This window comes from Pseudorasbora parva, chromosome 5 (genome assembly GCF_024679245.1).
Source record: "Pseudorasbora parva isolate DD20220531a chromosome 5, ASM2467924v1, whole genome shotgun sequence".
Classification (NCBI taxonomy): domain Eukaryota; kingdom Metazoa; phylum Chordata; class Actinopteri; order Cypriniformes; family Gobionidae; genus Pseudorasbora; species Pseudorasbora parva.
In genome coordinates this window covers 41,624,308-41,649,121 of record NC_090176.1, presented here as the reverse complement: position 1 = coordinate 41,649,121, position 24,814 = coordinate 41,624,308, and the positions used below count along the sequence as shown (strand labels likewise).

The window sequence follows — 24,814 nt, the reverse complement described above, 5'->3', positions numbered from 1 at the left end:
GCATTTTTCTCTTAAAATCAAAATTGTATCCATATTCATAGATGGACATATCCCTGGCAGTATAATCAATCTTTTCCTCATGCTATTGTGTTTGCCTGTGGTTCACACAGTGTGCGTGACTCACCGCTCGTCTGTCCATATGGATTATTTATAAGATGACGCAGGAGGCTCGTGCTGTCCCTGCAGAGAGACTTTAATTGAGAGCTTGATCGTCCTTTCATGAATGCCATTCTGTCCCGCGGAGGAGCAAGTGACTGCCATTTTCTAGACAATGTGTAAAATGAATGGTGGATTTCTGATATTTGTTAGAATTTCTAATGGTTTGGGCAACGTGTTGCATTACATTAGATTATCACACGATTAAAAGTGGTGTAACTGGTTGACGGATATGAGGCCAATACTGATATCTAGAGAGCATAATTGCATCCATTCATACCAATATTTGTTATTTGAAAATAATTCTGTAAAATAGATTGTTTTGATCATGTTTTAAATCAGCAAAGTAAAAAAAAAAGGTAGATTTACCAGGTGCAGAAATAAAGTAAACAAATGTTAAATAACACTGCGCATTCTTCACTATATTAAATGCATATAATATTACATTGAACCATATCTAAATTACTACTGTACAATATTAGTATATTAATCTTACAATTACTTTGTTTTATTTTGACGGGTTGCCCATGAAGACCTTCCCCAGACAGCTGGCCGACACCATGTTGCTGTCTGGGTCGAGTTTCTGTGTCTGTTTTATGATTTGATGATATATTTTGTTAAATGAAATGCTAAAATGCTCATGAAGTGAGGTTCATGCATTCATGTCGTCAAATATTGAGGCAGCAGAGGCTGAAAAACTCACAGAAACATGCAGGATCAATATTGATTTGTATGTTTGCGCCTTATTATTCACAGACACTAGTATATATCGTGACTGGATTTAAGTGTTCTGGCCTACGTTTTATTTAATCATCAAAACGTTGACAAATTCCGTGACATTCCGTGTTATGTAGTAAATTCTGTTTTTATGACTGGTTTCCGACTGTGTTTTCCGCATCACAGAAATTAGAAATGAAATTAGTATTCTAGTGAGCAATTATTATTTTCTATTGATGTTTGATTAACATTAGGGGGGGAGAGAACACTCAGTTTCAGTCAATCTTGAGTACCTATAGAGTAGTATTGCACCCTTCATATCTCCGGAAAGTCTTTAGTTTTATTATATTTATAAAATAAATATAGGCTGTACCAAATCTTTCCGGAAAAAAAACGAGCGCCTGGAGGCGTATCGTGTGGGCGGAGCTAAAGAATGACGAGCACACCCAAAGCGGTGACGTCCTCAAGCGTGGAGAAACCCATGGCTATCGATCTCCGCTAATACAGATATGATCCAGAATCAGATTCGGAGGCTGAAATAAATTGAACAGGAGAAACAGCAACAGCAGGACGTCCGTCTCTGTGGCCTGTCAACATTTGTGTGTGTTTACTCGCAGTTTATGAGGACATGATTCGGTTTATGGACTATTGTATGCGACTAAACCTTAGCAGTACGGTTTTGCACGTCAGACGAGTGTAACGTTATAAATAGAACAACAATGGAGTACGTTAGCGCATTTGAATGACGAAGCACGCGATCGTGTCGTTTACTGATGTTTACTCATGCGACGGTAGCCAACAGCAGAGACATTTGAAGCAGTTTTACTCACCGGCTGCTTCCAAAGCAGGACCGAACCTTTATCGCTGGGACCGCTCCGTCAAAAACACACTTCTTTGGTATGATTTGGTGAAGTCCTGTGACAGCACTGACTGTGGAGATCCACTTTGCGTCACGACTGAAGCGATGTTGTGAAGCTTCCCGTCATTTCTGCGTTCAAATCGGTTCAAATGCAGCGCTGTCTTCCCGGAATGCTGTGCTGAAGTGTTGAAGTCGCTTGATATCACCCATAGGAATAAAGTGGAGCGCGGTGCGGACTATAACGACATAAGTGTTAACGGACGACTGGATCTGCACCTTGAGACCAGTGTTTATGGGCGTGCACCCATACTCGAAAAAAACTCTCTGAAACTTGTGAGAAACCGGAAGGAGTATTTTTGACACAGAAATAATCTATCAAACGTCCAACATTAGTTTTTGAAACTTTGTCTATGTTTAGGATGGGAATCCAAGTCTTTAACAGTGTAAAAAGCTCAGTATGCATGAAACAGCATTTCACCCCCCCTTTAAAACGCAGCGGGAATATTTCATTATACTCTTGAATTATGCAACAGACATTATATATACACTGTACTGTCAAAGAGCACCGTCTTTCGGATGAGACGTTAAACCGAGATCCCGACTCTCTGTGGTTGTTAAAAATCCCAGGATGTCCTTCGAAAAAGAGTAGGGGTGTAACCCCAGCATCCTGGTCAAATTTGCCCATTGACCCGTCCATCATGGCCTCCTAATAATCCCCATATCCTGATTGGCTTCATCACTCAGTCTCCTCTCCACCAATCAGCTGGTGTGTGGTGGGCGTTCTGGCGCAATATGGCTGCCGTCGCATCATCCAAGTGGATGCTGCACATTGGTGGTGGTGGAGGAGATTCCTCCTTCTATGTAAAGGGCTTTATATAAATGTAACAAATTATTATTATTATATAGCTCAGTGGTATATCGGTCTTTTTCATGCTATAGCTGATATGCCGAGGGTTATAAATTGATAAAAAATCGGCAGATAAATGTCGACAGCCGATACGCTGGTGCATCTCTAGTTTCTACGCATGGTCTTGCTGTGTTTAGTGATTATTAAAGTCCTCATGAGATGAGATTTAATACAAATCTGAAAAGTAATTTCCGGTCTTGGACGGGTTTGAATATCCTGAACCATTCCCCTCAAACCGTTAGTCTGCTGTGAGCGAGAGATGGAGAGGAGGAGTGCTGAAGTAAAACCCTGCCCTCTATTCAATATTCTGTTTCACTTGGAAATGCATCACAGCACTAAAATAAAATCAGTTGCAACTTCCGGTTCACTGAGACTTTAATTGGCTTGATACTTACAGCGAGAAGCTGGGAACTGACACATCAAGCAATCAATTCTGCGTTCCTTTGGAAATTAGATATTGATTGTTGTGTTATCATGGGGATATTCTGTGTATTCATAGTGTTTAAAAAATGTGACGAGGGGTGAATGGAAGTTTCAGGAGTCTGCTGCTGATGTTATGGGTGAAAGTGAGGCCACAGGCTGCTGGTTTGGACCTGAAGCTGATCACAGACACCAGACAACTGCTGTCACAAATTCCCAGAGCTACTGCTGTTGCCTTGACAACAAGACTAACAGGTTATGAAGAAAGTGTGAGAGGAATATTTGCAGTAGAATTGCTCCAGTATAGACTCCAGCATGACTCTACTTTAAATGCAGGGCTTGACGCTTACACATGCTCCTAAGTTGAAAATGTATGAGTGCATAAAAATACATAATACATAATGCATTTCAAATCTACACCAGATGTTCTTGACATGTTTCTTATTTATTATACCTTTTATTATAGATTGGTTATCAGTTAAACTGAATATTAATCAAACAATAAAACATTGTTTACTAAACCAAATAAGTTTTCTTTAAAAGCTACAACAAAAATATTAAATTGACCAGCGGGGTTTGAATTTATAATGGATTTGAATGTAATATGATCTTTTCATTTGCCTCCATTAATTTCCAAATAAGAAGAGACAACAATCAAATAAAAGTAATAATCATCATTAGAGGATGAAGTTCCAGTAATTAGTATTTATTTAGTTAATTGGATTATGCAGAAATATGCACTGCCACATGTTTATTAAATATATAAATTACATTGTGGTACAGTATATACTATTGAGATGTAATGTTTTTTTTCCGTACTACTGCACATCACTATTTTAATCATGGACCTTCTGAAGGTCAGCACACAGTCTCTTATTGATCTGTGGAATGTCAGTTCATCTCTTGGGAATCCCAGAAGGACTTTTTGCTGTCTTTCTTCAGATCGTATATTTGTGCAAAAAAATCAGTTTGATTAAATTGGCATCAATTGGCATTGAGTATGCCTTAGTATCATTTCTACTTTGAGGGGATTTCCCATAAATGGCATCAGTGCTTTATAAAGAATTAAATTAGGGCTGCACAATTTTGGAAAAAACGTACATTGTAATATTTAGTTTTTCTGCAAAACCTCAAAGAAGACAACATGTGGGCCGTAGACAACAATGCAGCTCACTAGGTTATAGAACACAGCAATGAATGTACAAGTCAATATCAGTGACATTCTAGCACATATATAATTGTTAAACAATGAGTTTTTAATATGAATTACAGAAGACACCAGTCACTATGTTTTGGTGCTCTCTCTGTGTGTAACATTATGCATGGCTCCTGCAGCATGACACAGGTCAACTCTCTCCACGAGAGAGAAATAACTAATCGTGGTGTCAGTGAAAATATCTGAGGCAATGAGGGGTTATATCTTTTGACTCCGTGGCTTGAAAGTAACAAAGGGTGGATGAATTATGTTCCATTAATGTCCTCTGACTGTGCTCTTGATCACTAAAGTACACCTTTTATTGAGCATTTATATGAACCTCCTCTCACTGTGTCTGTCGCTGTACTTGTCGAGTCATGATAATTTGTTGTTGGAAAGCCACCCGTGGACTTTTGATTCCCTGCTGACAACTAACCTCCCGTCTGATGAGTTGAATAGGTGCGCTTGAGCTCTCTCCGATGGTTCGGATAATTGTCCAAAGTGACAGAGTGTGAAAAATCGACTGAGCTCTTGTCCTTGTGTGCGGGGAACTTGTTTTCCAAACCAGTGAAGATATTGCTAACAGCTGTCAAACATGGCTCTATCTGGCTTCAAAAGACCTGCAGAGACGTTTGATCTGATTTTTATCATTGTTAGCAGCAATAATACGTGAAGAACGGGCTATGATAATGCGAATGCGAGTCCTCTTTGTCCTTTTCAACTTGTTGACCACATGGTAGCAGCAATATCTAGTTTCAATGTCACCTCTTTTAGGTCGTCTATTGGAATTTTATTGCTCGTTTTGGGAGCTGGTACTTTCTGAATCAATCAGATTTTTACTTTGTTTTCCTCTTTTGCTGTACAGTTCTTAGTAGTAATTGGTTGTCTGCCATGTCAGTAGACTCTAATCCCTCAATCAGAAAAGTCTGTCAACAAATTGCTAGGATTTCTGCACAAAAGGTGAATGAAGCTGAAGATACGATACCTGCAATTAAAGCTATTATCTGACAAGTTGTTCTGCCAGCAATACGTCAGGCAGGCGCAGCAATGTTATCTGACACCTGAAACCCACAGTGAATGTTCTCCTGAATTGCATGTGCTGCAGAGGTGAATGCTTTCTCAACCCCAAGGGCCTCCCAGAGGTGTAACAGAAGTTTCCACAATCCACTAGAGCGCTTCACATGATACTTGTATTTTTTTAAATGATAATGGTGGGGCAAAAACAATTAACCCCTAAGCCAAATACTTTTTACTTGAGCAAGAATATGTTGTAGGGTTAAGCAATGTAAAATCGTTAAATACACTTTTATTAATATTCAGCAAGGACTCCTTCCATTAATTAAATGTCATTATTTACAGATATTATAGATTTACACATTGTTATAAATGCTGTTCTTTTCAACTTTATATTCATCAAAAAAATCCTGAAAAAAGATATGATGGTTTCTACAAAAAAATTAAGCAACTGTTTTTAGTATTGATTGTATACATGTTTTTCAATTATTTTTGAAGTATCACATGACACTGCAGACTGCAGAGTAATGTGGCTGAAAATTCATGAATTAAATTTCTTATATTTTTCACAAAATTCAAAATAACATTTGTTTATTGGTGAGCATAAGAGACTTCTATCAAAAACATTGATCTTACCGATTAACTTTTTAATTGTATTAGAAAATGCTCTATTTTTATTTTATTTCTAATGAGAGGAAACATAATTTAGCCAAACAGCCAGTTAGGTTAACTTTTTTTCTAGTAAAAAAAAAAAAAAAAAAAAAAAGATCTTCCAATCCTGTTTCACTAAATGAAATCAAAAAAATGTATGTTGAATCATTTTCTTTTATATATATATATATATATATATATATATATATATATATATATATATATATATATATATATATATATTCATAGCATATTTATCCACATAAATATTAAATTATGAATGGCAAATACTTTTAAATCAGGGTGAAATGGATTCACTTAAATGGACAGTTTAAATGAATTCAAGAAAATGAACTTTTTGTTACTGAGATGCTACCAATGCTCTCGCAATCAAGTTGAGACAAGGAAAGATAGCAGAACTAATCTAATGAAAATCTTAAGGAAATTGAACGATCAAATTAAAGGGTCTTTAACATATAATTTTGCATCATTTTTATATCGCTAGCAAAAGCCGCCAGTTTTACAAAGCCTTGGGCTAACACAATGGGACTATGTAACAAAAGATACATCAGGAAGGGGCTGTGCGTCGCTCAAATCAAGATGATGTGCAAAGCATTACTACGGTGGTATAGAAGTGCCGTAAAACACTGACTCAGTGGTGGAAGGCAGACATGAGGATCCTCAACGCCACCCTGAAAATTGCCATTGACTGCACCAAATAGACAAAGCTTCCAAAAAAAGTGGTCCCTGCAGATTAGCGGGACTAACACTAGGACGAAGAAGACCCAGTTTTACAGCATTTAATTACATTCAATCTTTTTTGTAGAGAATGATTCTGTATGATTCTAGAGAACGACTATGTATGTTAAAATCTCAGAGCTAAATGCTAAATTCTCATCATCTACAGAACCATCCACAATATATATTTCCTTTTGGCACATGGTTTAGACCAAAATACCACTGTCAGCAGCAGATCACCGCCTGTCCTATCCATACCACCTGCCCCATGCACTCTGAAAAACAAACACTTAACCCTGAGCCTAGACTGGCCATTGTATACAGTGGCTAATGCACAATGTCTTCACTGAGAGCTGTCAGTTGAACATAATTTAGACCACAGCTTTATAGGTTAAAGCATTTGTCAATGGAAAGCAAGTTATTGAACTTGTAAAAATTTAAGGATGTTCTTGTCACGGTCAACACAAAGGAAACTGGTGCGAGGACTCAAGTTCAGGAGAAGATGATAATTTATTAACAAATAAAACAAACTTAACGCAAAAACCCATGAGGGGGGGGGGGGGGTGGACCACATAAACAGAATCATAACACACGAAACACATACCAGGAAGGGTCACGGAGAAACCAGGACACATAAACAGTACATGCAGCAATCTGACCAAGACTGACAAACACTAGGAGCTTGTAAAGGGAAGAAATCAAAAGGGAATCAGGGAACACAGGTGGGGCCAATAAACACTAATCAGATAACAAGGGGGAGGGATCTGACAATGACAGGAGCACATGCTCAACATCACAAAACCCACATGTGCACACAAGGCAGGACAGGTATGTGAAAGTTGTTTCGTAACAAAATGATGCTCTACTAACCAGGGCTTTGTGTATCTCACCCCACATTGAAAATTGCCATGTTTCTCAAGGCCTATGGAAGAAGAAATTCTTAATGGATTGACTAATTGATGTAGAATTGTTTTCAGCTCACTTCCTATACGCACAGCAGGGTTGGATGGTCGTCTAATGGCTCTCTTGAGGACAGTTACTCATCCAGACAATGGGCCAGATTTGTCAGACAGTATGTGGATGGGCACTGTTTGTCACAATCCAGAAGGTTTGGATATTTTACTTCCAAATGACTTTCTGGTGCTTCAAGCACCATGTCAGGGCATCATCATTTTTCCCTGAGAAAGAAACCACTGTGGATTTAAAAAAAAAAAAAATCAACCTCTGATCATAACAAAAGTATTAAATCTTATTTGTGTGTATCTTCACAACTTGTTCACATTTTATTATTATTGAGCAGCTACTTGTAAAATCAGCTTTTTCTCTAATGCAATTAGCAAAATTCATTATCAGTTCATGATGCATTTGTGATGTATTGAAACTAAGACCTCCTGTTGTGGAATCTTTGGATCGAGGACTAGAAGGGAACTCTTTTGATTGAAGTATCGGCCTTCCCTGTTCAGTTCTCAGGCAGGAAGAGCAGAAGCCATAAATATCATCAAGTGTCCATTAATACCACCATGAAGTTTAACACACTCTGATGGTCATAGTCTTCTTTAATGAGGATTAAGTTGTTTAAACCAATAAACAACTGTTAAACTTCCGCGGTATGCAGTAAACACAGTCGACTGCCATGTGACTGGTGCAGTGAAGAAAAACTGGAAGTTCTAGATGGTTAGATGAATTGAATACATATTTTTAGTTTCATATTGCCTCATCTCTGGGGATACACTTCCTTTTCTGTGTGTTTTGCCATTACCGTGACCATTACAAGGTCTGTTATCTAATGCAATTGTCTTTTTTCCCTGTGAATAATGACCCTTATGCCCAGAATGGAGTCACTTGTGAGCATTTATTCAGAAAACATTGGTGGTACAGATGCAAGTTTAGGCAAGTTATGTTCCTTTAACCCCATCACTGACCATTATTATCCTGTAACAAGTGTCGGTAGTATTTTTTTATTGTTATTTAAATGGCGTGTTAGTAATATGCATATTCTGCCATGTAATATATTCTGCCATGTAAATAGTGACTCCATCATGGTGCAACTAGCTTTTAAAGGCAATGGTTTATTGCACATTATGCCCAAAACGCATCCATAACTCATTAAGAGACTAGGTACAACCCTTTTGAACCATGCGCCTGGAGTGTCTGTCATCCGTTTTTTATATCGTCAAACTAGCAAAAGTGGAAGTGCACCTGCACCATGTAGTTCAGACCATGCGCTCAGGTCGTCAAAATAGGGCCCTTTGACTTAGAAGGTGGGACTAATTCCGCCATTTTGCACATTACAGTTTTTCCCGTTCAAAGAAGTTAATCGTCTTTCTATTTCTTTAGTCTTTGGCTGTGCGTTTCATGTTTTTTGATCTAACCAAGTATTTAAAGGTTAAGCATGCAAGCTCATTGGTTACCGATACAGCAGTAACCAATCAGCTGTTCCCTGTAGAATGATGTGATTGCAAGCAGACTGAGTTAAGGACCTGTCAGCCTGCACCATCTAGAGTTTCATTACAGAACTTTGTGTTTATTTTTGTGGGGTGACACTTTTCACAAGAATCGGAGCTGTGATTGTAACCTTGATTGTCTAATTGAATTATTGTGCTGCTTTAATAAACCCAAATTCCCTGCTGTCAGATCACAGTCTCTGCACAGCCTGTGGTTTTTAGTTACATGCTGGCTGGGTTTGTCTTCTCTGAGCTGTCAGTGGTGTGCGAATAGGCATGTAATGTTTGTTTTATTAAGTCTGCAAGGGGGCGATGAGCTATCAGGCACTCTGAGAATCCCTGGAATCTCATTTAGGGCCACATCTATATTGCAGAGACGGAGATGAAAGGAGAGGAGAATGGGCCAGAGTCAGACCGATGTGCTGTTTTGTAACAACAAAGACCTTTAGTGCTAATTAAATCCCAAAGGTCAAGATCCCAATGATTCACCATTTCCCTTTTTTAGATATTTAGTTTTCATTAGACAGAACTACAAGCCTACTGTTTCAGCTGCAAGCTGATACCGCAATTCTGATGGTCAAACAATAGATTTTGTACCACATAATGTAGGTTGTTGACAATACTTCAAGTGACCTCACTTCAAATTAAATTCAAAGTTGTTTTTTCAGCTCTTTGTCTGCATCCAATATAATATAGATAGCTCAATTGATTTAATTGGAAAAACAGAAAACTCTGTGTGTGTTTTTTTTTTTTGCATAATGACTAATTGAGCTGTCTGTGGGTTGCATCGCTAGATATTCCTGTGTGTAACTATGTTTTAGTCTATTTTTCAAAAACTTTTCGTCTGCTTGAGAATGATGTGTCTGTGTAGGTTTATCACTTTGTTTTAGTTTCAGTTTCATGACACTGTAAAGCCGATAAACTGTATTTTGGCATGAAAAATATCTGGAAAATAATTGTTATAACTGTCTTATTGCACACACACACACACACACACACACACACACACACTATACATCCATATACATCTTTGGAAAAAATTAAGAGCCCACTTAACATCGGTCTCTTAAATTTTTCTTATATATATATATATATATATATATATATATATATATATATATATATATATATATATATATATATATATAATAAATAGCTCAATCGATTTAATTGGAAAAACAGAAAACTCTGTGTTTTTTTTTTTGCATAATATATATCTAATGTCTGGCCCCATATTGACAGAAGTTTCGAAATGATTCTCTTTGGTAATCAATCATGTTATGCCAAATTTAACCACAGCTTTTTGGAACCTGAAGCATTCTTAATAATGCTCAATTAAAAGACCAAAGACAGAAATATTGTTACAATTTAAAAGCAATTGTTACTATTTCAATGTATTTTGAAATGTACAAAGTAACATTATAAATGTCTTTACTGTCACTTTTAATTAATGCATCCTAATGCAAAAAATAATTTCTTGAAGGAAAAAAAGCTAACTGACCCAAACTGAAGAGTATTAATATAATCTCTTTTCAAAAGATGCAAAAGCAACTAATTTTAGGTCATAAAAGGTTCTTGTTTATATTTTATCAAAATTTTAAGTTAGTCATAATTGATTTGATTGATCTGTTTGTTGTGTTTCTCATTCATTCTGCATGTTTTTTCTCTCCCTCATTGCTCTGCCTGCTGTTTGTGTTGTGTGTAAGTATGATTTGAATCTTCACTTCCAGTCTTTCACCTCTACTAGCCTTATCAATCCATTCTCCACACATTTCCTTTTCCTGTTTCATAACCCTTGCAAATGAACCCTAATGCTTTACTTTGTGTACTCAAATAAAATGCATTCTTATGATACTTAATCTCTTAGGAAACTGAATAGAGCTAATGGAAGTGAAGTTTGGGTAGGACAGTTGTAGTTTGTGTGGCGTGGTGGGAAATTGTGGCCATTAGTGCTCTGCGAGAGGATGTTTTGGTAGGAAATACAGTCCTGGCCAGACTCTGGCTTTGTGAAAGATGTTGTGGCTCAGTGCCACAGCAGCTTACGCAGAGCTCCATTAGACTCAAAGCCATCCAAATGTGATAATGCAACGACTCTTAACGGATCTAAGTTAGGTCAGCTCTTAATAGAACTTGGCAAAAGTGAATCAACACTCCTGTATTGTGCAATGTCCACGCGTGTTTGCATTGCAGAAGACCTGTAACATGACCTTTATGATATCAGCACCGTTAGAATACGTGCTGTCATATTTTAATGAATAACTAATATATATATGTTTTTATTTAATATCTATATTGGCCTTTAAAAAAATATATGAACTACATGTCCTGTCCCAAGAGGGTTTTAAAAGGAAATTCGTTGACACAGGAATTACGTAATATCATTGGCTTTTAACTCTTCACTGACTGATTCCTTTACTGCGAAACTGATGCATGGCTATGTTTCTCTGTATTAAGTTTGTTTCTAACAATTTCTATTAAAAAAAAATTATTTGGGGTAAAATTCTGTGTATGATACACTCCAGGCTGACCTAATGTGTCTTATCCTGTGACTACAGTATCTGACATGGTAAAAGGCATTGACTAAGGTCAGATAACTCAGTGTCAATGCTCTTTTCTCTCGTTCCAGGAGAAGGAAGGCTGGCATTCTGCCCAGCTTGGAGGACCTGCTGTTTTACAGTATTGCCGAAGGACAGGAGAGGATCCCAGCTCACAAATTCATTACTGTGAGTGACAGCACTCCCTTTACATATGCTTATATGCACAGGGACAGATATTATAGGCTGCAGCATGTGTGTTTACAACTCCTGTTGGCAGGTCACCCCTTCCTTGTGATAGTATGACCAAAGGAAAGACTGATGGGGTCAGTGTGTACAGTTACTGATGTGTTGTTGTTGTTATCAGTGTCTCTAAATGGGGCACTGAGCCATGTTTTATCAAGGCTGTTTTATCTAACCTGACTGACAAATGTAGTAAAACCCCCTGATAAGAGTGTTTGATTGATTGTTAGTAATAAGTATTGCCATTGAAAATGAGCTGTTAAGTCTTATTTGTGCCTATGGAAATCTCTTGTTTATGTGTGCGTTCAGGCACTGAAGGCCACTGGACTTCGAACGGGAGATCCACGGCTGAAAGAATGTATGGACATGTTGAAAGTCACCCTCAAATCTACATCAGATGGCGTAATGCTAGATCGCCATCTGTTCAAAAAGTAAGTTGGCACTGTTTTTAATCTGCTGTAGTATATTCAGGATATATGCACAGTCATGGAAGAAGCTTGAAATATCAGGGAGGAGTTGTTGTTTTCCTGCCTGGAATGATTAGTAAAATCTATTAAAAAATAGCATTGATCAGCTCAGATTGTGTGTGCACTACTGTTCAAAGTACATTTGGGGTCAGTTTGGGGATTTTTTTTTTCTTCTTTAAATGTTGTTGAAAAAAGTCTCGTATTTTCACCAAGGCTGCATTTATTTAATCAAAAATACTGTAAAAATAATAATATTGTAAAATTGTCTTCTGTTTATGTTTTAACATATAATAGATGGTTCTGGTTTAGATGTTTGAATTTGTGGATTATCTTTCATTATATCCTAATTCAAATGGCTTAGACTAGCATGAATGTCTGTGCTGGTTCAGCACTGATCTAGCTGGTGGATAGAAGAAGAAATGTTAGTGGACCAGCATGAATTTTTCCTGGTGAATCATGATCATCAAACTGATTTTTCAGATGGTTAAGATGTCAAGCGCATTGCATTGGAAGACAGTATTGTGTGCAGTGTTCACAGTTGTATACTGCACATTACCAAATGCAAATATTCCATGCCCCAAAAAATATATAACTATATTTAGCCCCAAATGCAGTTTCCCTGGTAATTCAAGATGAAAAATTATTAATTTCTCAGCTAAAATAATACCCTGCAGCTGAGAAGAGAAGGTTCTGTTTAACAGGATTGTGTCTGAAACTGATGACCTGTGTGGATCTGTCTGCTGACAAACACATTAGGATTTTATTATGATCCCCCAAAAGCACAATGCCTCATACACATTTGATTGCATATATTATACTTTGCATAAAAGTTGTGGTTGATGGGCGGCACTTATGGGCCACACTTTCATCTTCTTGTTAGTAATCACTGTCTTTTGGCAACACGAGCGAACCCTGACACTGTGTGTCACTCTTCAGACATGATCCATAAACACCGGCCCTCCATAACCAGCCTGATAGATGTCTGTTTTTCAGCTTCTCTGATGTTGGTGCTGTGTTTACCGCCCGGTCGATCTGGCTTCTACTGACAGCTTCATTACAGACTGAAGGGATGGATGCAGTGGTGTCAGCTTGTAGAGGCTTGATAGATTATGGCAGTGAGTGACCTTGCATGGCAGACAGGGCCATAAAGAGACAGATAGATGATTTTTGGAATTTAATACAAGTGTACTACTTAAAGTTGCAGTTTTTTTCCTCATTTAACCATTTTAAAGAAATGAAAAACTTCTTTGTTTATTGAGTGAACATTTTTCCTCATATGCATCAAAAGTTCTGGTCTATCACTCAACACAGTGTTTCAAATTCTCACTTCCGCCAATATGGATCAATGATTTTGATGACATCACTCTGCACTTCAGCTTCTAATCAGGTTATGTCCAATCAAATCTTCAATCTAAAGCACCCCACCCCCTTCAATATAAAAAGACGCTAAAGCTGTGTTTTTTGTTCACACATTTTCTGTTTTCTACATGATGAATGGCATATGGTCTACTATACAGGGGATAGGGAACGATTCATACAGTGTACATACATAGTGAATGAAGTCTGAATTCACGCGAACCACGGCAGCACGCACACAGTTTGCTCCGGCAAGAGACACAATAGCACAGAGTGGATCATATGTGTGAAGTGGCAAATTTGATCCATTTGATTTTTACAGACAATTATATATTTTAAAGCGATTAAAAACTGTTTGAGATTGGAGGGAGACTGCGGCTTTACCAAGCTCAACGGCTCTGGTCGAGTGATATAAACTAAATGCTATTGGCTGTTTTTTAAAAGGGGAGGAGCTACTCTATGTTCCGCCCTGTTTTCCTGATTCAGTGGAAATTATGTCAACACATTAAATAATGCTGCGCATTTCAAGGCACTTCAGTGGGCCTTTACAAAAAGAAACGTGAAACGTGGATGAAAAAGAACAACAAAAGAAAGATAAAATTATCTCAGTTGAATTACCTGCAGTTAATAAACAAAGTTGTTTCAATGTGAAGCCCAAGACGAAGAAAAGCCAACGAAATAAGAACAATAATCTTTAATGCAAAATAGCAGGATCTGTACAGCAATTAAGGCTTAGATGCTGCATATATATTTGTTTTATTTTTATAAATCAGTAAGATAATTTCACATTGAATTCTAATATTCAGGTTGGGCTTGGGATATAGTACCAAAAGTTGCAAGTCATCTAGGTTTTTATATGCATACAGGTTGTATTGCGTATGGTGCAAGGCAAGGCAAGGCAAGTTTATTTGTATAGCACATTTCATACCCAATGGCAATTCAAAGAGCTTTACATAGAAATTAATTAAAACAGTGGTAACAAATGCATGAGAAAAAAGAATACCATATGGACGAATAAAAAATTAAAAGCAAGCATAGTTAAAACAGTTGTAAAGATAATAATAGTAATACAAAAAAATAATAATAATAATTTAAAAAAAAAAAGATAAAATAAAATAAAATGGTCAGATCCACAATAATGGTCTGATATAAAAATAAGCATTCTTCAGTTTACAGCCTACATACATGTACCATCTTAATTAGAACACCTCTCATTCATTTCTTTCTCAAACACGTTCATAACATCCACAATATACATACTGCAGAAATAGTAGTGTGTTATTTCAAACATGTTGGTTCCTCTGCGATGCAAGTAATGGATTATATTTAGAAAATTCACATTCACATAAATCTCAGCAGCAGCACAGTGCACAGCTATTTTGAGCTTGTCTGTCTATTCAGGGACCTTGATGAAGCAACTGGACCAATATTTCAGAAACAATCACAGGAGAGGTTTGTGTTTATGAAGCCTGTGAACGCTGTACTTCCCTCTGCTTCAGTGGAAGTGAATCACCAAGCTCTGTGAAACCAGCCATGGCTTCCCTTCTCACACCATTGATGTTCTGACATTTTTGCAATAAATCTTTAATCTCTCAGTGGGAAATGTGCTTTGGAACAGATCCAGTTGTTTGGATCTCTTCTACCTTTTGATCAAAGCCGAGCTAAGCATTTAGCTTCTGGAGGAGGGAGCGTTAACAATTGCTTTTGAAAGTCTGTGTTTTCTAATGTGTGTGTTGCATTGATTCTTGAGAGCTGTAATTCAAACAAAAGTGTTACTATTTTAATGTAAAAAAATATTTACAAGTAAATGGCATTAATGAGCCAGTTTATGCAGATAATTGGTCATATAGTGGAATTAATAGTAGTGTTTAATTAAACTAACACATGTATCTCTGTTATATTTGTCATATAATTGTTCAGGAGAAAAAGAAAAAAAAACACAAGTAGACTAAAAGGCATAAATGCTGAGCAACTAGTAGGGATGCATTCTTTAGCTCTGTGATGTTCTCGTTTTTCCAGATGTGTCCAGAGCAACATTGTTCTACTGACACAGGCCTTCCGTAAGAAGTTTGCCATCCCTGATTTTCAGACTTTCGCCTCCCACATCGATGCACTTTATGAGAAAGGGCGTAATCTTTCCGGGGGCCTGGTAAGATTCGAGAAATGGAAATAATAACACTTAATGATTCAACTAAAATGTATTTTCTACTTGATGCACCGTTTGTTTCTGCTGAGTTCTTTCTTTTGCTCAAAGGTTGCTGACTACATTCCCCAACTTGCCAAATTCAGCCCAGATCTGTGGGCCGTTTCCCTTTGCACAGTAGATGGACAAAGGTATGAATAATACACCTTCACCTACTGACAGGAACTATTTATTTTAACATCTGGATTATTTTAGGTTCATCTGCTTATTTTAGCATCCTCTAACGAGTGGAACTGCTTATTTATAATGACTAGTTTGACTGCATTTATCACATTACAGTTTTCTTATTTCAAGCTTTGATAATCTAGATAGGTATTTATTAACCAAACAACCTGAATTGCGCTATCACTTACCATTCACTATGTACATTTTGACAAGTACCGGAAATACTTCATATATATATAAAGATAAAGTGGCAGCTTATCAGTCAATAAATGCTCCAATATTCTCCTTGTCTAGTCATCCAGCATAGATAAACATGCTAAATGTTTCTTCATATCAATCTTCATTGATAACAGGACTATAAACTCGCAGTAATTAATGATTCCCTTAATACTTAGAACCATGTTTCATAGTACATCCTTTGATCTCTGATAATAAGGACATAGATATAATCTGTATGTTTTCCCCACATGCTATAGAATTTGCTGTAAAGATACATGGGGTGCCTGCATAGCTCTGTTGTGATTGATATGGCCATTCACCTGTTACACAGTAACTAGCTCTTTTAGTCAACAACACTGCCAGAGCCTTGACTGTTGATGGAAATTGATGGGATGACTTCACTTTGTTCTTTTCAGATCTTTACTCAAAATGCCTACTTAACTGAATTCCATTCTAGCAAAATTGTAACCGTTTGTTTAATAAATGAAATAAATAGAAAACTACGTACAACATCTCATACTCTGAAATTTGTTACATAATAACATATTCAAAATTTGAATGTCACTGCAAAAACAAAACCGAAAACATAATTACTGCATATTGATTGGGTTTTTCCAGCTTTGAAAATGCTTTGTCAGCTGCCAAAATGTCCTGCCAAAGATTTACCTGATTATTTAATGTGACTATCTGCCGTACTGGTACTGTATGTCAGATGATCTGTTCATTAAGTCTTAGAGTGTAAATGCAGAATAATAGACCTGCCAATTTATCTATGTAATGTGTTACTTTGCTGTTTATTTTATTACTTACTTTTCAAATCAGTCACTGACTTTTTACATAGACATTTACAGATTTTTAAATATAAAATAATTCTAAGCACTTTGTTTTATGATGTGTTGATGTGGTGTGGGCTAGCACATATGTAGCAGGGATGGAAATTAACTTTTTTGTCCACCAGCCACTGTGGCTGGTGGATTTCAAAATCTACCAGCCACTCCATGTTTTTACCAGCCACTTTCTTGTTTTTAACCGACAGTGTGTAACTGCATGTGAAAAATTTGTACTACAAGCTCTACAATACTTAAGCAGTTTATTCAATCTCAAGTCTCAATGAAATACTGACATCTCTCTTATACACACACAAACCATGAACTGATATACATTTCATTAAATGAGTAGGGCTCTGTGCTCTGTGCGCTTTTTTTTACCTGGATGTGGCATTTGGATGATTCGTGATCTTTTATGGCTTCCAGTTTTAGGTTTTTAGTCCCAACAATGAAACTACTAGTTTTGGCATCTTCTGAAGCGTGTTGACGACACTACGAGCAGAACATTGTCAGTAGGGATGCACAGAAATAAAAATTCTTGACCGAAACACCAAAAGAAGTTATGCCAACTATTAGTACCATAATGTTTTAACCATACTAATGGCCTGCAGAAAGGTACAGAAATTCAATAAAGTAATCAAATGTAAAATAACTGCATATTTTAACTGTTTGAATTAAAGCTATTCAAGAGCAGTGAGTGATGTCCTTTTGTTTGACATTAAACAGACAGCAGTAAAGGCTACTGCCCCTTTAAGACCTAGTGCAGGGATATGCTCTTCTTTCTCGACTGTATAACGTTCACTTGAGGCATATTCAGACTATGTCTGCTTGGATACTAATCAAGATGGACATGTTGACATACTTTTTGTGTGAGTTTGTCCATTTAAGCGCAAGACTTGAAAGAGAACTCAATATTTGCGCTCTGTGAGACGAGTGCGCGTTCTCGGATGATGCGCAGTGACGGATCTTCTTTCAGCGCGCGCGAGTTCGTATTCGCGTCTTCTGGTACTACATCCGGGTAATGATGGCGAAAACGACTGGTCATATTCGGACATACGGCCGCACTCGCATGCATTGAACAAAGTTTACAAAGAGGGGAAACAGTATGCTATTTTTATTTACCCGCCACGGTGGCCGGTAGGTGAAGCGAGTTTACCCGCCACAACTCAAAATCACCCGCATTTGGCTGGTGGCGGGTGCTAATTTCCATCCCTGATATGTAGGGTTCTTTGTTCACATTTGTAGGGTACCGTGTTTGTCCACCACCATTGAAGACCATTTTTGCCCCAGGAAAAACCCTTATTGACGCCACCAACTATTTTAAATACAGAGAGAGAAAAACAATACATTTATAAGTTGTGTAAGGTTAAGTTTAAAGTTTCATACCCATTTTGATGTATATCCAAGTGAAATGGAAAAGAATTGTAGGATTTGTTTTAGAAGAGTGGTCTGTAGGTCTAAACATCTTCATATCATGTTGGAGTCACAGTTTGGCCTTTAGGTTCTTTATTTTTTTGTTTGTTTGCTTATGTGGACCATAGGATGTTATTTTTGGTTCTGATCTCTGTTTACTTGTTTGCACAGACACACAGTGGGTGACACTAAAGTGCCATTTTGCCTTCAGTCGTGCGTGAAGCCGCTCAAGTACGCTATTGCAGTGCACGACCACGGCACTGAATATGTGCACCGGTTCATTGGGAAAGAACCCAGTGGCTTACGCTTCAATAAGCTCTTCCTGGATGAGGATGGTAAGAATTAGAACCATCAGCTTCTGCATGACTGTTTTCATGTCTGCGTGTCTTACATTTTAAACGTGTGAATCTAAATGACATATGAAATGTTATTGTCCCACAGATAAACCCCATAACCCAATGGTGAATGCAGGTGCAATTGTGTGTACCTCTCTTATTAAGGTAAGCATCTTCCACTTGTTTTTTATTTTAATTTCATGTTAGAAATTGTTTTTGACTACTCCTAACTGTACTCACATTTACTTAATTTGAATTAGCCAGAACAGACTATGTGGTATTGGCCGAATGTTGTTGTAGGCAGTAATCATATTGAGAGCTAGTAGTTGTATTTTATAGATTGTATGAATAAGTGATTGTGAGCAATGCTGCCTAGACTAAGACAAATTGCCCATCAGTGTGTATTTTAGGTGGTGCTTGTCTTTTTCTGTGTGTTTTATTACTGTACACAGTACACCTACTCAATGCCTCCACTTTCATTGTGAACTACAATGTGTGGACATCATCACGTTTTCTGGACCATTATTGTTAGAAGTCTGTTTGCAATGAATTTTAAGTAAAATTCATTCAGACTTTCTATTACCCACATTTTACACCCTCTCTTGGGCTGGGTGATATAGCTTTAAAAAAACAACAACTTATAAATATGTTGTATTTCTAAGTTTATTTTTATATAAATTAGGCATTTTTTTAATGTTGCAGTAAAAGGAATTGACGACATTTATAAAAATAAATAAAAATTGTATGTGTATGTACATATCTATTTTTTTTTTCAAGCTGTATATTTTTAAATAGTTATTTCTATTTTTTAATTTTTAAAAGTATTAAAATCAATTAAAATTGATTGTTGTATGATCACACTATTCATTCAAGTGCTTTTAAACCATTCAAGCTTGATAAAGCAAGCTTGATACATTTCTATAGCTATATTTCCTGCCTGAATATTATTGTTAGATCTACAAAAAACACTTTTTACTGTAGGTTAAAAAAATGATTGCGTGTGTGCGCGTGTGAATTTTTGCAGAGCAAACCCAAATCAACCAGTCCAACTTAACCAGTAGGGGAAAAAATCCTTAGCGCTGAACCTTGCTACATTTAATGCAAAGCTTAATATTTAATGGGTTTATGTAAAGATTGTTCTAAGCCTATTACATGTTATAGAATTGTGGCTTTTTATTATACTGTAATGTTGAATGGCTATAATCCTGCTAATTAAGATAATTTTAAACTTTTTCTTGAAACTTTACATTAAAATCGATATGATATTCACAGTATTGCTTGATTTTTATATCACCAGAAAAATCATTGCAAATATATTGTGAATATTGGATATATCGCCCACCCTTAAAATCCACCATATGCATCATATATATTTAGAGTATTTGCTAAAAGCATATGTTGTTGGTTTATGAAGCCTGGCTGGTATTTCTTGGAGTTGTTTGCATTTTTTGGTTGTGTTTGTGTTACAGCTGTTGTACCTTGGTCTCGTATGTGTTTTGGTCAGTGTGCAAACACACAAGAAAGACGGGAAAACACCCCAGCTGGGTTAATAGTGGTTTTGTGATGTAACGTCTAGAAGATTAGTGTTCTTATTGCCTTGAGTTGACAAGTTGAGCCCTTGTATACAGTATGCATGTACATTTTTATGCAAAGTGATCATTTCTAAACAAAACACGCATACAAATGCACAACACATGTTTCCAGAAGGCTTTTCCAAGCTGGGTAGACAGAAACTATTGTCATCCTCTGCTTCGACAGGCTTGCATAAGAGAAACTATTCATTTTTTATGCATTTTTTAGGGCTGTCAATTTAATGTATTCATTAAGTGCAGTAAATCTTTTAACTACTTAGTTTACATGGAAAAACACTGTAAATGGACAACAAGCTGATCTCGACTTGAAAATGAAAAATAAAACAAACTAAATATTGACTTCTAAAGTTAAAATCTTATATCTTCGTTTGTTTTTGTTTTTCCAGCAAATATGGGTAATATGCTATTTTGTTTATTCATTTGTTGCAAACAATATTATTATTTATTAAAGTTTCAATTGACAGCCCTAGAACTTATTTTAACCCAGCACCAATTCACACATTAAAAGGATGTGCCATCACCCTGTGTGATGATTGTTCGGCATCCTGTGAACTGAGAAATTCAGCCTCACATCTCCCATCAAACCTAAACTCAACCATTGTGATTGATCTTCTCCTAATAATGTTCTCCTGTGAATGATACTGGTGACGCAAAATGTCTTTCACCCCTCTGATGTGTTCTGATAGGTCAGTGCTGAATGCAAGTCATGCCTGTCAGGTTCCTTTGCACCTAAGTAACGCATGACATAATTTCCTCCCTTCCTTCCGAGTCCTTGAGCACCGCCATGAGCGTGTACTAAAAGCCTGTGATATGCTGTTGAAGGCTCTGTGTGCTGTTTTATGTTGTTGCATATTTTGCAGACGTAGGATCTGTGGGATTTTTTGACCACTGCTGCAGGTCATTGACGTTGGTAATTTTTCCTTTCCATTTTTCCTCCCTCCCTATGAACAAGCCTGGATACTAAAATATCAGTAGTGGCATTGTGTTCCTTAATAAGACGGCAACTGTAAAAAAAAATAGAGCATCTGTGCAGGACCATGATCCCAAAGAAGCCCACAGAGGCCATGCAGTATTTCATTCTTCCTTGAGGGCTTGATAATAAAAAAAATGATGAGATGCATTGCCTTTGTGGGTTTCTGAAGTAAACTGGGTATCCCGTACATTCAGCAATTTTTCATATAGCTTTTTCAGGGGTGTAAAAAGTACCGCTTGCATTAAATTATAGGCATAGTGCCTTTATTTAAATGTAGTACAATTTTGATTAAACAAAATTACAACATTTCCACTTTGAATTGTAATTAAAGATTAAGCAGAATAAAGAAATGCAATAAAGAAACATTGTAAACCATTTAAATAAGTTTTCGTTGAATTCTGTAATGCCATGGTTTTGCATGACATACAGTTGTTTTGTATGATTTATATTTGTAGTATTTTTTTATTCTTTCTACAAAGGTGCTTTCAAACATGTATATGTATAAACTGGATTGAACCTTTTAACAGGCCATTGAAATTAGCAGTGGTATAGACTCTAGTTTAGATCACCAATGGTTGATCTTAAAATTAAATAGCTGTGTCATTTCTTCTGATTACATTTTACACAAAATAGATTCAGGGCCTGATTTACTAACTTGCACCAGTGGAAAACCCTCTTTTGGCGTTAAAAAACTACTGTCAGTATTTACTAACGACACGCAGTGAAACATTAGTACTGAAAAGGCATGGACGGTTATTTTTGCGGCTAAACTTATTGCATATGCATTTGTTGGAGTTTACCTTTCAGACACTTTTTTTTTTGGAGGACAGTACTTTAAATTAATCACACGGGGTAATTTACTGGTGTTTGCGCCATTATTATTTACCGCCCCAAAAAAGCATGTCTTAACCAGATGCTAACTGGCAGATTGCGTTGGTCATTACGGAAAGATCCGACTGCATCTGTGCTCTTTAATTTGGTCGTCAGTAGATCACGTGCAGAACTTTCCACTCGCGTCTGCACTATTTTGAAATTGCACTCACCCTAATTTGCCCTGTTTAGTAAATCTGGCCCCAAATTGTCTGTATAAGTGTGAAATATTGTGCTTCGCAGTTGTAAACAGGACGGCTTTCTTCTTCTATGACGGTGGTTGGGGTCACGATGGCTTTGTTTACAGACAGGCCGTTAAAGTACGCGATGCACACGTCTCCCAAAAATCCTTTTTAATTTAAACAATAAGATGATGACTTTCGAAACTAAAGTGTTTTTTCCATTATGTGTGCCTCAAGATGTTTAGCCAGCGGCCCAATGTCTGCGGCCGAGACTACATGATCCTCATGAAATTTTTCTAATATGCTGATTTGAGGCTCAAGAAATATTTCTTATTTATTATCAATATTGAAAACAGTTGTTCTCTGCTTAATATTTTTGTGGAAATCATAATGCATTTTGTTTAGCATTGAAATGTCGGCATTTGATTGAAAAAAAATTGTAACTACGTTATCTAAAATTCTTTGCTGTCAGTTTTGATCCGTTTAATACAGTCTTTTTATTTCAACAACAATAAAAAAAACATGCCCCAAACTATTGAACGGTAGCATGTTATCAAGGTTTAGTGCAATTGTAAGGTCCCCCTCCTTTAGAAAATAAATTAAGAATACAGTTTTACCTAAATAATCCATAAATATAGTGATTAAGTGCAATTATTTGAGTACTTTACACCCCTGATGTTCAGCAGTCTAACAGACATTAAAACTACCACATTAGTCACTGTTAATGGCAGTAATGCAGTCAAGCTCAATGGCTCTTAGATCTTTGCATTAATTTGATGGGCGCCTCAACCCACACTCAGTCTGGCAGGAAGCAGTAGTTTAATGAACACTGATCTACACTCACTCAGAAATGCATCAACACAATGCACAGATCCTCCTCACACATCATCTTAAGATGTTACCAACCCTGCTGATTCACATCCACTCTGTTTTTTGACTCTGTCTACAGGTCTTCATGCACATGTTTAACTCCAGCCTTTGCTCTGTAGCGGTTCATCGTCATTTCCTTTGTAGAGCATAACAGTATTTTACTATAGTACACATGAAATGATTACCATCATCATCATCCTTTTGATTTCTAACAACAGATTACTAACTGATGAATTTAGCGTTGTACTGGTAATATTTAAGAAATGAAATTATCTGTATGAGTTAGTCACTCTTATGATTTATTCCCCCATTATGCTATTTTAAAAATGTATTTTTATCTACTTTAATGTGATTTATTAGAATGGAAGTATTATAAACACTCAATGACTTTTATTTCTTTCCTGTGTTTTTCAGCAAAGAGCAGGCAATGCTGAGAAGTTTGATTATGTGAGTCAATTATCAAAGGATTACGATACATCTTATCACAGCAACTGTTATTTTGGATTTACCTCTTCTGATTTCTCTTCTGCAGGTCATGAACTTTTTGAAGAAGATGGCAGGAAATGAATATGTTGGTTTCAGCAATGCCACGTATGTTGAGCTGCAGTTTCTGTAGATCTCTGATCATAGATATAGTTGGCAAAGAGTCAAAATAAGTAGTCTTGTTTTTATGTTATGCATAGTTTGCATAATTGAGGCATCTGATTTTTTGCATGTCACCTGATCTAGTTTTCAGTCAGAGCGTGAGTCAGGAGACAGGAATTTCGCTATTGGCTACTACCTGAAAGAAAAGAAGGTTTGTATCTGGCTGCAATAAATCACCTCAAAACACCATATTTCTCTCTTTAACATTTTGTCTGCTTGTCTTGACTACTTTTACTGGAAACTAAGGGTTTGTTGTTTCTGAATTTTGACTCCAACCCTTCGTTCTCTTGCATGCAGTGCTTTCCAGATGGCACAGACATGACTGCTGTTCTGGACTTCTACTTTCAGGTGTGTACAGAGTCGACTTTCACTTCTGAGTTACTGTTGGATTGCAACTAGGGCTGTAACTGTACACAAATCTGACAGGTTGGTACGTACTTCGGTTTTGAAGTCACGGTTCGGTATGATTCCGGTACAGCAGTTTTACAAAATTGCTTTTTATTTATTTTTATTCAGCAGTGGTTTACTGAAAAATTGTGTCTGTCCTTTTATTATTTTAGTTATAATTAAAAGTTTCTAAAAGATATTGTTGTAAATATAGGGAATCCTTACTTAGGCTACATTGTATGTTAACAACTGTTAACAAATGTTAACAACAGAGCCCCAATTCAGTTATTTATTTTTAGATATAATAATCAACACTCATAAGCTGCACATAAGGCAGTTTTTGCATTAACTTCTAAATCTAATTATAATTATTTTTTTCTCCAATTTGTTGTTGAAATATTATAATTACACCGCGGTCAAATCATGACAGAT

The 24,814-nt window shown here is 36.7% G+C and overlaps 1 protein-coding gene across 5 annotated transcripts in view; it reads left to right on the top strand.

Moving 5' to 3' along the window:
• glsb (glutaminase b) overlaps positions 1 to 24,814 on the top strand; it is a 51,736-nt gene that overhangs the window by 5,553 nt on the left and 21,369 nt on the right. For 3 of the 5 annotated variants that reach the window (XM_067444345.1, XM_067444348.1, XM_067444347.1), the window contains exons 2-11: positions 11,728 to 11,824; positions 12,188 to 12,309; positions 15,721 to 15,850; positions 15,956 to 16,035; positions 18,700 to 18,863; positions 18,970 to 19,028; positions 23,765 to 23,797; positions 23,883 to 23,941; positions 24,080 to 24,146; positions 24,293 to 24,343. In XM_067444345.1, the coding sequence (XP_067300446.1) occupies positions 11,728 to 11,824; positions 12,188 to 12,309; positions 15,721 to 15,850; positions 15,956 to 16,035; positions 18,700 to 18,863; positions 18,970 to 19,028; positions 23,765 to 23,797; positions 23,883 to 23,941; positions 24,080 to 24,146; positions 24,293 to 24,343 (862 nt within the window). Of the gene's footprint in view, positions 1 to 11,727; positions 11,825 to 12,187; positions 12,310 to 15,720; positions 15,851 to 15,955; positions 16,036 to 18,699; positions 18,864 to 18,969; positions 19,029 to 19,624; positions 21,366 to 23,764; positions 23,798 to 23,882; positions 23,942 to 24,079; positions 24,147 to 24,292; positions 24,344 to 24,814 lie in introns of those variants that run through there. The other 2 variants (XM_067444346.1, XM_067444349.1) reach the window with 2 other exon arrangements.